The 16,376-nt window shown below is 38.7% G+C and overlaps 1 protein-coding gene across 2 annotated transcripts; it reads left to right on the forward strand.

Annotated features, from left to right (window-relative positions):
- The first annotated feature begins 1,698 nt into the window (after positions 1–1,698).
- Positions 1,699–10,002, forward strand: LOC111655959 (bromodomain-containing protein 3-like). 2 transcript variants are annotated; one of them, XM_087174313.1, is made up of 11 exons: positions 1,699–1,837; positions 4,035–4,385; positions 5,888–6,025; positions 6,110–6,245; positions 6,827–6,867; positions 6,974–7,321; positions 7,398–7,526; positions 7,643–7,840; positions 8,916–9,049; positions 9,142–9,416; positions 9,562–10,002. In XM_087174313.1, the coding sequence occupies exons 2-11, from the start codon at positions 4,191–4,193 to the stop codon at positions 9,663–9,665; spliced, it is 1,698 nt and encodes a 565-aa protein (XP_087030439.1). In that variant the 5' UTR covers positions 1,699–1,837; positions 4,035–4,190; the 3' UTR covers positions 9,666–10,002. The 2 variants fall into 2 exon arrangements, with proteins under 2 accessions (XP_087030439.1, XP_087030440.1); XM_087174314.1 differs by having other exon boundaries at positions 6,977–7,321.
- Positions 10,003–16,376: the final 6,374 nt, after the last annotated feature.

The raw sequence follows: 16,376 nt of genomic DNA on the forward strand, positions 1-16,376 counted from the left end.
ATGTAAGATAAGGAGATGTTTATGAATATTGGCTGGAGTGTCGAAGTGAAGAATTGTTTTGTTCACTTCATTCATTCATTTTTTTGTCACCACTAATATTAATACTCTATATTATATTATATTATATTATATTATATTATATTATATCATATTATATTACTAGAATATATATTGGTCCTATATGTCTCTACAAACTCCAGTACAGTAGGCAGTATCCATGTTTACTTTTGGAATGAGAGCATGCACTGATTGATTAGTTATTGAAGAATTTATTGATGATCATTGTTTGATGTGTATGTGGAAGGTACATGGTGTAACAGTAGCCTATACAAACTCAAGAGTATTCAGTGGAGAAAGGAATTCCACAAGGTGGTGTATGTAGTCTATTATTATTCAACATAATGATCAATGGCATCTTGTCTCAGGTTGAACAAAGCATAGGAAAATCTTTGTGTGTGGTTGGTGGGGCTTTGTGCATAAGATATCAGTAAGAAAATGTGAACTGCAATAGTTGAAGTGGAAAATGGGCAATTAAATGGGGATTCAAACCATCTGTGGCAAAAACACAAGTAATTTGCCTCTCAAGGCGGCATACAATTGCACCAATCTCCTTAACATTTTATGAACCTCTGGAGCAAATAAGAGCTATTAGATGTCTTGGGGATTGGTTTGATGAAAAGCTAATGACAAGGAAGCTTAAAACATACTTTGTTGTTTGTCTGGACAGGCAAGTAGAGCATCTCTACAAAGTGATGGGTACTCATGAAATCTGTCTTGGACTATGGATATGTAGCTTAGGTTACATGTCAGCAGCAGAATCAAACCTTAGGAAGTTAGATGTATTACAGGCCTAGGCCCTGAGAACCTGAAGTGGATCATCCAAAACATCCCCAGTATCAGTAATCCAGGTGGGAATGAGACATGTCTTTAAGAATCAGAACAGTGAATCAGAGGCACTGGCATGCTGGGTTAATCTCCAGGGACAATGTGATGAAAATCCTGCCAAAAGTGATAACAGACTGCTGGGAACATAATGAGACAAATCTCACAAGTTTTAGGTGAATAAGTGATGCAAAGGCAGAAAACTTAGGGTTACACCAATTAAAGTGGAGCTCCACAGTTTCATTTTCTTCCATGTTTCCCTTGTCATTCCTCTTGCCAAATGTTGATCTCAATACACAGCAGGAATTGAAGGACGATGAACCTGACATTTAGTATTTATTACCTGTTGGTGCTAGGGGGGTGGAGGGCAGGAAACAGAAGGAAGAAAATGTCATCATCTGTCTGAGAATAGGTCATACAGGACTCAACCATAAATTATATAAAACAGACAAGCATCCAAATGTAAAATATATACACTGAAACCAACAAGAAACAGTCAAACATGTGGCCTACTACTTCATTGTAGGAAATAAGAGAAATTACCTTTTTCAGTCACTAAGGAGGGCAAAATTACCATGATTTTTCATTGTAGGGTCTCTTAGGGAAGTAGGTAATATATGGTGACCTTATTAAGTTTTTACAACAAACTGACTTCGCTAAAATAATCAACTTTTTTCCTACATAAGCTCGTGTTCCACACTCGAGTCCAGTAGGTGGCGGTATTGCGCCTATGAGTTGTTTGCCAACCGCCAATAAACACCGACGAAGAAGAAGAGGCAGCAGGAGGAGGAAACTTCTCAGTTCGTGGCTTCAACGTCGGTCTAACGGTACGATGTGGAGCATAACTGGGCTCTCTAGTCAGGCTACTGTGCGGGAAGCAGCGTCCTCTGAAGTACAGCAGCTCCTGAACTGACGTTCCAACGTGTCTTCATAAGAGAATAAGTTGGACGAGTTGGTAATAACTTTAGTAGCTTGTCTCGTACGTTTTTACTCGTGACTCTCACGTCACCCCCAGCGAAACAAGTACATGTTTCTGCCGCCGATATTCGAAGATAAGAGCTAGGTTAGCTGCAGGGTGGCTCTGCTGAGGAAAAAACTTTGAAACTCAAAACTTCACCTCTAAACAAAGCGGGACTCTCGAAAAATCACAAGTTGGCAATATGAAACTTGGTAATAGATGTAATTACGCCTTGTGTGTATCGAATAATGGCACTGTGGGCGTTAACTATCGCCACCTCGCTGAATTAGGTTAAGCTAACAACACACCAAGCCTTAGCTTAGTTGCAGCTTAGCCCGTTAGCTTTACCTGTAGCCGCATGGTGCGATGTTTATTTTTCTTTTTCAAAAAGTTTGCAAGCTATTTCTTTGCCTTCTTGTCCAGCGTTACGTTAGCACGTATGGTAACATGTCAACCGTAAAGTAGCATTGTCAAAAGGTGAAAACCAGTTGGTTGAATGGTTTATTGCTATAAACTATGTTATATCGGTGAAGCTATAGTTTCTCTGTCCAAACCTTCTATGGGGGAAATGCCACGTGTTTCACTTTATTTCTCATTTCCTATGCAATGTGACAATAAAACACCCCAGAATTACATTTTATATTAACGTTAGGCCTCTTATTATTCAAGTATTTCACTACACGTTTTTCCCCATCTAGAGAAAGCCACTATTAAAACTTTTTTGTCATTAACATAATAAACTATAGGAGCAAACATTGCATTCCCCACTAATAATACAGCTTCCCCTCCACTTGTCTAAAAAGTAAACAAAAACACATGAATTAACTACAAAAGCTGTAAAACATGAGCACATGGATGCACAGCTCATAGTCATGTAGATGGGGTGTGTGAAGAACCACTTAAATTAATTAATGTGAGCAAATCAAAACATCTCAGCAGAAATGATGTTTTATGGTATTTAACTAGATAAATGTGTCAGTTTACCGTTGTATCAAGTCTTGTTCACAGTTTTGATCAGTAATTTGATTAGATTTGTGTTTTTGCTTTTGTCCACAATGGTTGATGTCACAACATTTGATGAGCACGCCCCCTAAACTCTTAAATCATGCTTATAAAGGCAAGCACTTCTTTCCAACTTGTCTTTAAAATTAGGAGAAAGAAAATCAATATTTCCCAACGTATTTCCATGTGGCCTGGGCATTGCTATGCATGTTAGCATTTGAAAAAATGGGGACATCTGCTGGCCAAATTCCTGACATTTCATTTATATGAATGAAGGAAATCTGAGACCATGATGAAACTGTCTGAATCCAAGTGGTCAAGGAGGCTTTGTTTTCACCTGCGCCTGTTTTTTTCATTGTAAACTGGATTATGCATAAAAAGTAGTGAACTGATTTTCACTAAAGGGAGGGATTGGGCACGAGCCAGAGAAGAACCTATTAAATTTACGTGCAGAGCTTGTTAAATGGGCAGAATTTTTTTAATCACTTTCCTTAACATTGCAAAATAGGAAATAATGTATGAAACTTATGACTTACTATTTTTTATGAAATAATCATTATGTTATCAGACTACCTCCTTTTTCCTTTTATTTTTCTAGTATAAGAGCTACACAGATGTGTAAGATTGTTTGACCTTGGTGGAGGTATGTGTTCTACAGAGTGCCATTCTAGTTATTAATATTGTTATTTTGTTCAATAAAATATGTTATGAAAAGTCATAACTCTTGAACAGACTCAACAAATACTGTGGCAGAATAAGAAGCGAGAAGTAGCCTACATTTAGTATTCGAAACCAGCCCTACAACGCTCTGATACGTGTGATGGGATTCAAAAGGGGCAAGTAGTCTGTTCTGAGTGTAACATCACTGGATTCCAAAAAATAAAAAAAATTAATGTTTCAACATATGTTTTTCATATTTTCTTTTTACTTTGCCGCATCTGAAAAACACAGTTTCTATCAAAATGGATTCTTTATTTAAACAGATCAGCGTGCAGCATCTCAGCTTTGGTGACGTAATTAATTGAGCTGTATATATTTAGGTGTTTGTTTCTAATAAGGCTCAAATTAGCATAAAAATATCGGAGTAAATCAACCATAGTAGCAGGAGACTACGTTGTCAGGGGACGGTATTTATTTTGGGATTGATCTGTAATCAACCGCATTATCTCAACCTTTTTTCTTATATCAACAGGTTACCTTGTTTGGTGTGACAACTATGTATGAATCTGGCTGGTGTTCTCTCAGAGATTTGGAAGAGCTGACTGACAAAAGCTACAGAAGATAACAGAAACCAGCAGAGCTTGTGTGTTCATTTCTTGAAGACCAGTCAGTTTTGGATGCCACCACCATGTCAGCAGAGATAGAACCAGTTCCTCCACAGGTTGTGAATCCTCCGCCTCCTGAGGTAACTGACCCCAACAAGCCGGGCCGAAGGACCAACCAGCTGCAGTTCATGCAGAATGTAGTGATCAGATCCCTGTGGCGGCACCAGTTTGCCTGGCCTTTCTACCAGCCTGTCGATGCAGTCGCTCTTGGACTACCTGTGAGTAGTTTGCAAATGTTGTGTGATGTAAATGTCCTTCAAACTTTCAAAGCTTTAGTGGGGAGTGTTTGTTTGTGCATTTAATTTATTTATCAATACAAAAGTAATTAATGTGATTTCTTTTAGCTACTCTGATGCCCTGTTTTTGCAAGTCAGAAACACATCAGGAAACAAATCCTGAAAGAAACGCATATCTACTGCACCTGTAGTGACTTTAAATCTGCTTTACAGTTGCCACTACAGTTGTGATAGACATCCCTATTAAAGGCAGTTGTATATGTGTTACCAACTATACTTCTGCACAGAAAATATTATATACAACAAAATAAAGTGGTGTACAGGATTTGGATGCCTGAATTAGATGGGTTTTTTGTTTGTTTTGTTTTTCACACGCCAATCCCCACAGTGTAACTGTCTGTAACAGTGATTAGCCTAAAATGTCATATATGTGTTTGTCTTGCGTTGTGGAAAAATCCCCCTCCCCCCAAAAAAAACTATACTTCACTCTTTTCTTACACTGGGGTAAAATTGCTCCTGAATCCTTAAATTTCCTCTGTTTTCATCATTCTTTCATTGCAGCTATTGATGTTTTTGCTTCTCCCTAAGCTGTTTTTCTTTCTCCCTTGGTTTTTGGTTGCCTCCTAATCCGCATGCACACCCCACTTAAACAACACAACACAGTGAGTACAGAGACACTGGAGTGTGTCCCATTCAGTCTCAATCTTATTCAATTATATCTTATAACCATACATTAGTCATTACAAATAATCCTAAAATTTGCTAATATAAGCTTTATTCTATGTCACTGCATCTTTAACCTGTTAGTCAGCATTTAACTAATTACATATTCATTTGAGGTAAATGCTTTGGTTCCAGAATTTAAACAAATTGTATGAACAGGGACTATTTCTTGAGTGGTCCCAAAACTGGGCTTAATCCCCAGTAACTGGGACATTGTTTGTGAAATAACATCATCTCTTTTGAATTATTGTGGAGGCGGAAATCTCAGAGACTGATATTTCAGGACCCTGGCAAATAAAACCAGAACTATCTGCATGCCTAGATATCTTGTTAAAGGGGTTTGGTCTGAATTTACATAATTTTGGCCATCACTTAAATTGGTTATGTAGACAGACAGGGCAAGAAACATTAGTGTTCAGATGATCAGAACAATTAGTTGGGTAATTATTTTATAGTTTACCTTCGCTTTTGCTTCTGGATTATTTAAGGATTTACTTTTTTCTGATTGTCTGACTGCCAGAGTTTCTTGTCCTGCTGTGTTCAACGAAAGGGGGAGGCCAAAACTGTGACATTAAGACCCAAATTGCTGTGAAGTTGAATGATTCTGCTTGAGTCAACCCATTAAATGTTGTATACAGGAAATGTGCACTAACAAACTCTTCTTTGTCAGTCAGACTTTGACAGATCCTTTTCAAGTTGTGGGACAAAGGAAAAAAATAAGATGACATTCATCTGACACGTTGATTCTTTTTCTTAATCAGGATTATCATACGATAATAACGTCTCCCATGGACATGGGAACCATCAAGAAGCGACTGGAGAACAACTACTACTGGAGTGCAAGTGAATGTATGCAAGATTTCAACACCATGTTCACCAACTGCTACATATATAACAAGGTGAGGAACTTCATGATTGACTATTCATCACGCTGGTTCGCCTCACAGAAAGTAAATCCTCACAGATTTTCATCTGTTCTCTAGCCTACAGATGACATAGTACTGATGGCCCTCGCCTTGGAAAAGATCTTCTTGCAGAAAGTTTCCCAGATGCCTCAAAGGGAAGTGGAGGTTTTACCTCATGCAGCCAAAGTGAGGGGCAAAAAAAGTAGCACTCCAGGTAATGAACTATTACTTGTATGAAAATTGAGCTAGGCTACTTATCTCTCTTTAAATGTATATATGTTTTTAATTAGTTGTGCAAAACATTGTATTACTTTGTTGACCCTCTGCTACTCCTCTTGTTTCTGTCTGTTTGAAATGCTGCTGCTCAGGCCTTCAAACTTTTCTCCTCCCTTTTAAATCACCAAAGGTTTAATTTTGCAGTTGTGGAAATTGGTTATTTTTTCTCATTCCACATTGAATTATAATGCAGTTATGAAATGTATAAAACTATTAATGTGGTAATTGTGTTTCTCTAATATTATCTTATATTGTAATTATATCTTATATTTGCACAAATTCAGTGCCCCTGAGAAAAACTTCTCCTAAACGTCTCTTCATAAATTAGCGGGGAAAAATCTGCATGGAGCAACACATAGACATGTGTTGGTGTCAAATTAGTACAGGCTATGCAGGTGGCAGTTAAATCGCTGTTTCACTACTCTTTGCCAGCTAGAAAAAATTAAAAAATCTAAAGGTACCTTCGACTATTTTATTTGAGTTTTTTCTCTTTGAATTTGTGTTGATGAATGCATACAGGTGGGCCGGATGGAGCTGTGACAACAGAAACAGCCACAAAAGTGAGTCCCCATTTGTTTTCTCTGTCCCCCAATCATCATAATTTAAAACCTGAGAGCATGAGAATTTTACCTTATTGTGGTGTTTTTTTTTTTTGTTCCAATGAAGAAGAAAGCGCTGAAAAGGAAGGAGGAGGCAACCACTGATTTGTTGCCAGGAGTCGTCATAAACAATTTGAGTGATTTATCAGAAAGCAAGAGGAGACGTGAAAGCTCAGGCCTAGCTGTCAATCCTTCTAAGAGTGGCTTTGAAGAAAAGGAGTTGTCACAACATGAAACTGAACAGGGCAGACAGAGCGAGCAGCTCAAGTACTGCAGCGAAATCCTGAAGGAAATGCTCTCGAAAAAGCACACAGTCTACGCCTGGCCTTTCTACAAGCCTGTCGACGCTGAAGCTCTGCAACTTCACGATTACCATGACATCATTAAATATCCCATGGACCTCAGCACTGTTAAAGTATATATTCATACATACAAGCACGTCTGTTCACTTAATTTCAACGTATTTGCTAACATTTTGTCTTATTTAACAGAAAAAGATGGATGGAGGAGAGTACCGGGATGCACAAGGTTTCGCTGCAGATGTTAGGTTAATTTTCTCTAACTGCTACAAATACAACCCTCTGCATCATGATGTCGTAACAAAGGCCAGAAAACTTCAGGTGTGTTTTAAATGATTAAATCTCACAGTTCAAGAGATTAAATGTTTTTACTGGTTCCCCAGGCTCGGGTTTCCATTTCACTCAATTCTTCTTCTTTGTGCTTGTGTTTGCTTCAGGGCGTGTTTGAGAAGAGGTTTGCAAAGATGCCAGACGAGCCTGTGGAGTTGATTTCACCAGTGAGCGCCACGTCCACTAAGAGTGCCACTTTCAGTGGGATAAGTGGCAACAGTTCATCCAGTGGGGACAAATCAGACTCAGCAGAGGAGCGTGTCACCCGCCTTGCTGAGTTGCAAGAACAGGTGGGTGCAGAACAGGTGGGTTCCTGCACAGATCTCTATACAACAAAGGCTTGCTATGTACTGCAACCACGTTCATTCACTGACCTGTTACCTTTCTTATGAATGCATGCATAGCTTATATGTACTAACTATAAAATCCTCTGTTTATTATTAAATAAAATGAAAATATAGCTTTTGTATAAGTTAAAACTTCAACCACCGATGAAATCATTAAAAGGTTCGCTTTAATTCCACTTTAGATGAGTTTTTTCTGGAGGCAACAACATGTTTTGCAGCCATCTGTTTCAGTTTTGCACATTAATCTGCCAGCATCACAGTTTTTTTGCACACGTGTATGTGTACTGTGCTGTCAACTGGCTCAAGCAAACACTTGCTACAAGCAACATATTATAGGAGTTATATGTCACTGCATTTTTCACAATGTCATGACAAGATAATCAATAAAAAAAAAAAATCAACATAATCAAGAATGAAAATAATCTTGGGGCAGTGTCTGCAGCAAAGGACTATGTGTTGTGCTGTGGCATGATTTTCCTGGGGATGTTGTCTTTGTCTGAAAATACTGAATCTGAAATACACAAACTTAAATTATTCCAGGTCTCAGGAAGAGACCTGAACATGTGACTTGCATCATTTTGTACACACACACACACACACACACACATACACACACACACATATACATATACATATACATATAAAAACACAATGGGATCACAGGACCAATAAATTGTGCTCTATACAGCAACATTGTAAAAGAGGTTTAGTGTGTGATGAGATTTGAAATGCTTCCACAACAATGACCTGCACTGCGGTCTAACAGGACACTACGATAACAACAAAACAATTTCTACCATCTTATCTTCTGGCTCAAAAATGTGCAGCAGGGAGAAATCGATGCATAAAGAATATTGGTAGGAGAAGATATTGTTGACTGATAAATTATTATGCTGAGCTGTACCTAGCATACAGTAAATCTTCTCGCATACAGCTTGTTTGGTTTCTTGGTGCTGCTATTTTTCCTGGCACTTTTATTTTGATATTATTATATGGCACCACAGTGACGCATCTCTGTTGACTCTATATGTAGCTCAAAGCTGTTCATGAACAGCTTGCTGCACTCTCTGAATCCCCTGTGATTAAACCAAAGAAGAAAAATGAAAAGAACAAGAAAAAGGACAACAGTAAAGGCAGTACATATTCCAAAAGTGATGCACATTTCAGGTATGACATTTTACATAACCTAACAACTTTGTTTACATAGTATATTACCTCCATAGAGACTCGTCCTTTAACTGCTTCGTCTTGAATTTCAGGCAGTCATGGAAGGAAAACAAAGACTGGGAATCAGATGATGAATCTCTGCCGATGACGTATGACGAAAAGCAGCAGCTGAGCCTGGACATTAATCGCTTACCTGGCATGAAGCTGGGTCGCGTGGTGCACATCATTCAGACACGAGAACCCTCAATGTGCGACACCAACCCAGACGAGATCGAGATTGACTTTGAGGTTCTGAAGCCGTCCACTCTGCGGGCGCTGCAGCAATATGTCAAGTCTTGTCTGTATCAGAAGTTTAAGAAGTTTCAAAGTGAGTGCAAAGCCTTTCCACTTGCTTCCTTTCTGACATTTGAGTTATTAAGGTGCTAACAATCCAAAGAATTTAACTGCTAGGATACATTGGCATCTGACGTAATTAATTGGTCATGGTCCTTTCTTTACTTCCCTTCAACCAGAGAGAAGCAGTCAGGCTGCGTCCCAAAACATCAGCAGCAGCAGTTCTTCAGATTCTGCCACGAGCAACTCCAGTGACTGCAGTTCAGACAACAGTGACTCCTAATAACTGTATTGTTTTTATTTATTTCTTTTGTGACCAAAAAAGAGTTCTTAAAAAATGTTAAACATGTTTATTTTTGTATTTGTTAAATGTTCACTGTGTTGGACATCAAACTTCCCGCACAAGGTTATTGTATTCAGTGTGGCTTCTCTCACTTTTCTTTATAAATCGCAATATCCGTCACTGGTGTGTTTTTATCAGACACTATAGATCCACAACACAGACGGATGCCATACTGCTGGAGTTGAGGTGTATTTCATAAAATCTGAGTTTCAACCAATATCCTGTTTCTGTCATTCATGTTCTCCATACTATTTAAATAAAGGCCTTTTTTCAAATGCGACTGTGTCATATATGTTAATCTCTATAGTGGACAGGGTACCTTAAGTATTTTTTATTAGAAAAATAATAGCATGTATGGTGATTATTAATCTATTACTGATCCATACAGGAAGAGATTTTGCTGAGGATGTTATTTTACAACCCTACCCTGACAGTACATATATTCACTTTCTGGGAGCTTCACAGGACCACAAGCTTATGCTCAGCTGTATCCCTGTATCAGCTGGGGATTACATGCCTTGCACCAAGGCACTCAAATAGTAGCTGTTCAGGGACAGGAGAGCATTATTTTTCACTATTCATTCAAGTGCTGGGTGCCCCCCTTCTGGGGATCAAACCACCAACCCTCCAGTCATAAGCCTGTTGCACAGGATTGATTTTCTGATTTTTTTTTTCTGATTTTCTGACATGGAGTACGTTGTCGCTGACACTAAACCTTTCTGATGCACCTGTTGCCCTTAAGACACCTCTGACTACAGTAGGTAGAAGGAGTATATAAGGATTTGGTTCCAGTTGAGTGAAGGAACACAGCTCCACACATAGACCATACTTAACAGTGTCAGAAGTATTTTCCATTTTACTTGGGGAAGAAAAGTTTTCTTTTTTTACAAGTAAATCGTCTTACCAAAGAGCCTCAGATGTGCACAAAAAAAGATTTATATATTTGATGCCAATTACCTGTGGAAAATCAGAAGCAATTTGAGCATAGATAAAGGCATAGAGCATGTTCTGTCAGTGCTGCTGTTTGTGCTTTCAGGGGGTGGTGAGTCAAACATGGGAACATATGCGTTTAGAGTACACACTGCTTTTGGTTACGTTGCCTTCATGCTGACTAAATATAAATCAACCATATTATGTATCAATTGACTCAGAATTGATGCTTTGGAATGAAACACATTCGTCTTACAAACGTTTATTATAGAACATGAATTAATTTACATATATTGTAAATCAGAAAAAATAGTACACTGTTTTCTAAGCTGAAAACAGAGCAGAGTCTGGATCAAACTTTGATGTCTGTGATTATTGCTCCATGAACCATAATTGTTCCAGGCAGAACAGTTTGACATCTGTTCAACAATAACCTTTGTAAAGAGTTATACCAGTGTTTTGCAAAGTGAAGGCAATTTTACTCTGAATTACTTCTAATGAATACTTTCAGCATGATGTAGCATTTTAATTGTGTTTTCATTACATCCAGGCTTCGTAAGATGTGGTATGAAAGTCAGCTTATGCAGACTTGAAACTTGAGTTCAGTCATCCATCAAAGTGAACATCACATCTGCTGTTATTTGTGTCTCTTGATATCTTTGTTGAATGGCAATGCAGTGAAGACCTTTCAAATCACTCTGCTCTAATAACTGTAACCATGCAACAACAGTGCAACTCTGACAAAAGTGAGAGCAAAAGTGATGCTGATTACCTCACTCATATTTCAAGTTTCAACTGTTAGGTATTTCTTAATTCTGTATGAACAAGAAAAAACAACCAGCTAGAGCCTTAAAAAGTATGTTAAAAAAAACAGTCAGTAGAAATATCATTTGAAGTAAATGAACCGCATTTTTCTTCAGGGAAGTCTTTTTTTATGACTGACACTTGAATGTAATGCAGTGTGTTTATGTACTACATAAAAATCAAACTTCCACTTTCCTCCACAGGCAACTTTATTGTGCCTTCTCTAGATGATTATTACAAGTGGTCATATTTTTAAGCTTGGTACTCGGGATAAGAACCTAATAATTGAATCTGTCTGCTAACCTGGAGACACACTGTTTTTGTTAGGTCTATTTTTCTCTTAATAAAAAGAAAAGCTCAAAGGTTGCTTTGTGTTTATTCAGTGGAATAGGTGTAAAGTAGCCTTAATATTGTGCTCTTTAGTAAACAGCACCACGGTGAAAGAAAGGCCCTTTGCCTGAAACACTAACTCCACTTTCAGCTGGCCTGCCAACTGCTCTGCAGAAACTGGCACGTTCCCAAAGCTGCCCAGTTCAAACAGCTGGTGCCTCCGCCAGCTTACGCTCCTTCAGATCTCAGTGCTTAGCTTCTTTCAACATGGACTAGAAACAGTGGAGCTGTGCAGTTGGGGAGGTTTACACGAGAAGCCTGTGATGGTAAAGCACTGATTCATACTGGCAGAGAGAAGATAATAAAATCAACTAAGTGGACAGGTTGGATATCGGTGACTACACACTGCTTGCGGTTTCGTAATCAACCAGAAGATGGCCATCATGCACCACCCTAAGTTTCACTGAGATTACTTTTCATAGTTTCACTTTTATGGGGAAGAAAATGCTGCAGTTGGAATGGGTTGTATAGCTTATGACTTATGCACTTCTTTTTTATCACTATTATTTTGATGACTTCAGTCATATATCACCTTTCATAAGAAAAATTAAGCTTAAAGTACTTTTTTGCTAATAGAAAACAACATAAAACTATTTTAATGAAAGAACAGACAAGATATTCCTAAACATATTAAAAACTGTTTTTTTATGAAACAGGTTAAGGATACATACAACATGTATCAATTGTGTGTGGATGCTGGGGAAAATAAAAACAAGGCTGCTCATACAGCCTCCCAGCCCAGCTTGCTGTCCTTTCACAGTTTGCATTGCAGTGGGACATTCACTTTGTGACCTGCACTCCCATCATGCAACATGGAACATGCTGCCCAGTGGCCTACGACAACAACCTTGGGGGCTTGATTGATCAATGCTGCAACTTCAATGACAACTAGTCATTTCTGCCACTTCTGGCCATCACTCACATGTGCATGAATCCAATGTTAAAAAGACCACATGCGCAACTCTCTAGACACATCACATAAGAGACTGGGTTTGCTTTGATTAATGGATCTCTGGTTTTCATTTTCTTTTCACCACCTTGTAGAAGACCAATTGGGGGAAGAAAAATAATAGAAACTCAATGAATGTGGCTTCACAATGTCAATTTGAATCAAGGTATGTGGAATGAACTGCACATGCATGCACTTCTGCTCAGTAAACGATTTATGCTAATGTGACATATCAAAAATTTTAATTGCAAATTAGCTGCTAATACAACTGTTCTCAGTGAAGTAGAAGCATCTTTTTTTAATATGCTCAATTTGTAATAGCATGTATGGTGATTATTAATCTATTACTGATCCATACAGGAAGAGATTTTGCTGAGGATGTTATTTTACAACCCTACCCTGACAGTACATATATTCACTTTCTGGGAGCTTCACAGGACCACAAGCTTATGCTCAGCTGTATCCCTGTATCAGCTGGGGATTACATGCCTTGCACCAAGGCACTCAAATAGTAGCTGTTCAGGGACAGGAGAGCATTATTTTTCACTATTCATTCAAGTGCTGGGTGCCCCCCTTCTGGGGATCAAACCACCAACCCTCCAGTCATAAGCCTGTTGCTATAAGTTTTAGGGCACCACTGCCTGTTCCTTTCCCATTTATCCCACAGTCGTTAGCCCAGTTCCTCGTGTTTATATGCTGTGTGTTTTCCTTGAATGTTATCTGTTGGTTTTCAGAAAAATGCATGGCGGAATTAAAGTAAAAGCCATATCAGGATATTCCAGCAGCATCTAGTCGAATTTGTTTGACCTTCACTTATCTGTCTAGACAGGATTTACAGAGCACACAGATGCTTCTCTTTTTACAATAGTTTTTCAAATAGTATACAGCTCCACATATTATCATACGTGAACACAACTTTTCTCAACTTACTCTGGATCTGGCGTGAGCATGGCAACACGGTTCCCCCTGGAAAAAGGCCTGCTTAAAGATTTATAAGCCATATTTTAGGCTGATGGGGCTGTTCAAAAGGTCTTTAAAGGTTAAGTGATCTCAAGGCTCCGTCAGCCAAACTCAAAGGCCATTTGTACATCACAGAATGCATTGTGCAAAGGACATTATCAACAGCCATTCACCCAGCCCATTTTAATGTGAGATTACAGAGTTTGTCAGAGTAAAGCAAGGTTTCAGTTAACCATTTAGAGTCCAGATTTGGTAGAATCTTAAACAAAGGGTGATTTAAAATGTATCTTTGACTCACAATAGCAGTTTGTCTTGCTGACAACACACTTCTTGAGGAGTTGCACCATTGAAAGTCCAAGAACATCTCAGAGCTGGTGTCAAGACCAGGGAAACCTCAAGGGATAAAATCTTCAAATGCCCACGAACTGCATGTATTTGTTCTGTGGAAAATGTTATCTTTAAACTAGCTCTCCAAGTGATGACTTTTGATCAGAAGGTAATATGCAGCTGGCGAAATTAAGCCCTGGGGCCCATGAATTGCTGCCCACATCCACAGTTGCTGTATATGCTAGCAAAACCAATGAAAGAAAAGGTGCAGTTTTTAGATGAAGCACCCACTCTGTAGCCAGAGGTGTCTTAAGGACAACAGGTGCATCAGAAAGGTTTAGTGTCAGCGACAACGTACTCCATGTCAGAAAATCAATCCTCTGCTGAAAGGCCTACTTTTAAAGTACAATGTATGAATACAGGGGGATGAAGAAGGGATTAAAATTCAACACCTTCAAAAAATCTTCGAGAACCCGATTGATATGTGCTCTGTTCAGGGCAGTGCAAAAAATATCAGCTTCAATGTCTCTGCACAACACTTGCAATTTGTGGCCCCAGCCTCCCTGTCTGGGGTGTTAGCTGGTGGAGATGTCAAAATACAGTAAACTTTTTGGTTACATTGGTGTAATTCTGTCACATTACTCTGAAAACATCTTGTATCTCTATGCCTTCTTGACATCCAGTGGTGTTTTAACACATTTGGGTGGGAGGTCATGTTTTTACCTGCCAATTCCAAAGCAAGCACTAAAGAAGGGGGACACTGGTAGACAGAAAGCAGAGTCCACAATATTCATGTCCGCTGTAAAGAGCTGACAGTGGCCATTTGAGTCCTTCCTTAGGCCTGTATCTAAGTCCACTCATGCATATTGATGATTTCAATGCACCCACTTGTATCTAGCCTTGATGTATGGATCCTGCTTTGCAATGTTTAAGAAAACAAAAATAGAAGCACAGAACATGAGACCGATTTGCCGCTCCATTTTATGCCTGGAGATAAATTTGCCAAATGTGTTACGTCCCTGTGGAAATCTGGAGGTGGGAAAAGACAATGATGACTGAGCTGAGAAAGTAATGAGACATGACCAAGAGGATTTAACAAGGAACATGTGGCATATTGATGTTAGTGATAATTAAGTGATTAATTGGCCAAATGTGATTGTTTTATTAACAAGGACTGACACTGGGAAATTAAAGGGAGAGCGATTGAGAAAGGAAATTTCAAATTAAAGAAATGAACAAAATAAAACCCAACATATCTAAATAGCCGTAGGCTATTGCTTTGTGGAAAGCAGAAGCTGTGAAGATAACACTGACATATTATCATCACTTAAGCTGATACGTCAAACTTCAAACTTATTCTCTTTTCGGTCTGTTTTGCTTTTCACAAACTCCTGAGGGAAAAATCTGGTCCGTCAGCTGCTAAATGCCCAACAAGTTGCTAATTTTGTCTGACATTTGTTGAAAACAGCCGCCTGTTGTGTCTGAAAACGAAGCTGATGAAAGCTGGAAGAGTGGACCAAATAGTAAAGTTGTGGGCTGTAAAACCCTTTTTGCATTGAACATAATCATTTGATCCATTGTTAATATAAAAATATTGATTGTATTAGCTTTAAACCATGTTATCTCTCTAACAGAGAAGTTAAAGAAACTATTACAAGTTTTGCTATTGCTACATAGCTAACGTTAGCATCAACACCTGTTTACTTTCCAGTCTAGAAGAAACGTTGCAAGCTCAGTATCAAACTTCATTCCTTTACTCACCATGTTGTCTCCAGAAGTGGAAAGCAACACCATTGCTACCTCTTGCTTATATCACTTCTCTTTTTCTACTGAAGTTAGCATGCAAACCAGCTAGCCCTGGACTGTTCCAGCCTGTCTTGTCACTTTCTGACAGCGACTTATTGTGGCCTCCAGTCTGCCCTGAAGACTTAGTGCTGCTCAGTGGATGTATCATAGCCTCTTGTATTCTAAAGAAACAAAGATGGCTGAAGCTCTTGTCGAGCGTCAATCGCCAACCACCCGCTAACAACATGAAACCATTTTTGGCGTCTTACTGTAAAACGTACTTAACGTTATAAGTCATTTCCACTGACGACATTTTAACTTGTCATATTAAGAGGTGGTTCTGTCCTGTCCAATTCATGGCAGTCACAGGAATTCATGAGAGTGTGACAGGGAGCAAGCATGTACATCACCAGGACCCTGAAACTAAAGCTGCTAAATGGAACTCAGCCAGTATTCATTTTATTATTTATACTTGTGCTTTTCCTATTTTAATGTGTCAAAATGTC

The sequence above is a fragment of the Seriola lalandi genome, unplaced genomic scaffold, assembly GCF_002814215.2.
Source record: "Seriola lalandi dorsalis isolate HSWRI2012SDOR001 ecotype SW California unplaced genomic scaffold, Sedor1 jcf7180002054337, whole genome shotgun sequence".
NCBI lineage: Eukaryota > Metazoa > Chordata > Actinopteri > Carangiformes > Carangidae > Seriola > Seriola lalandi.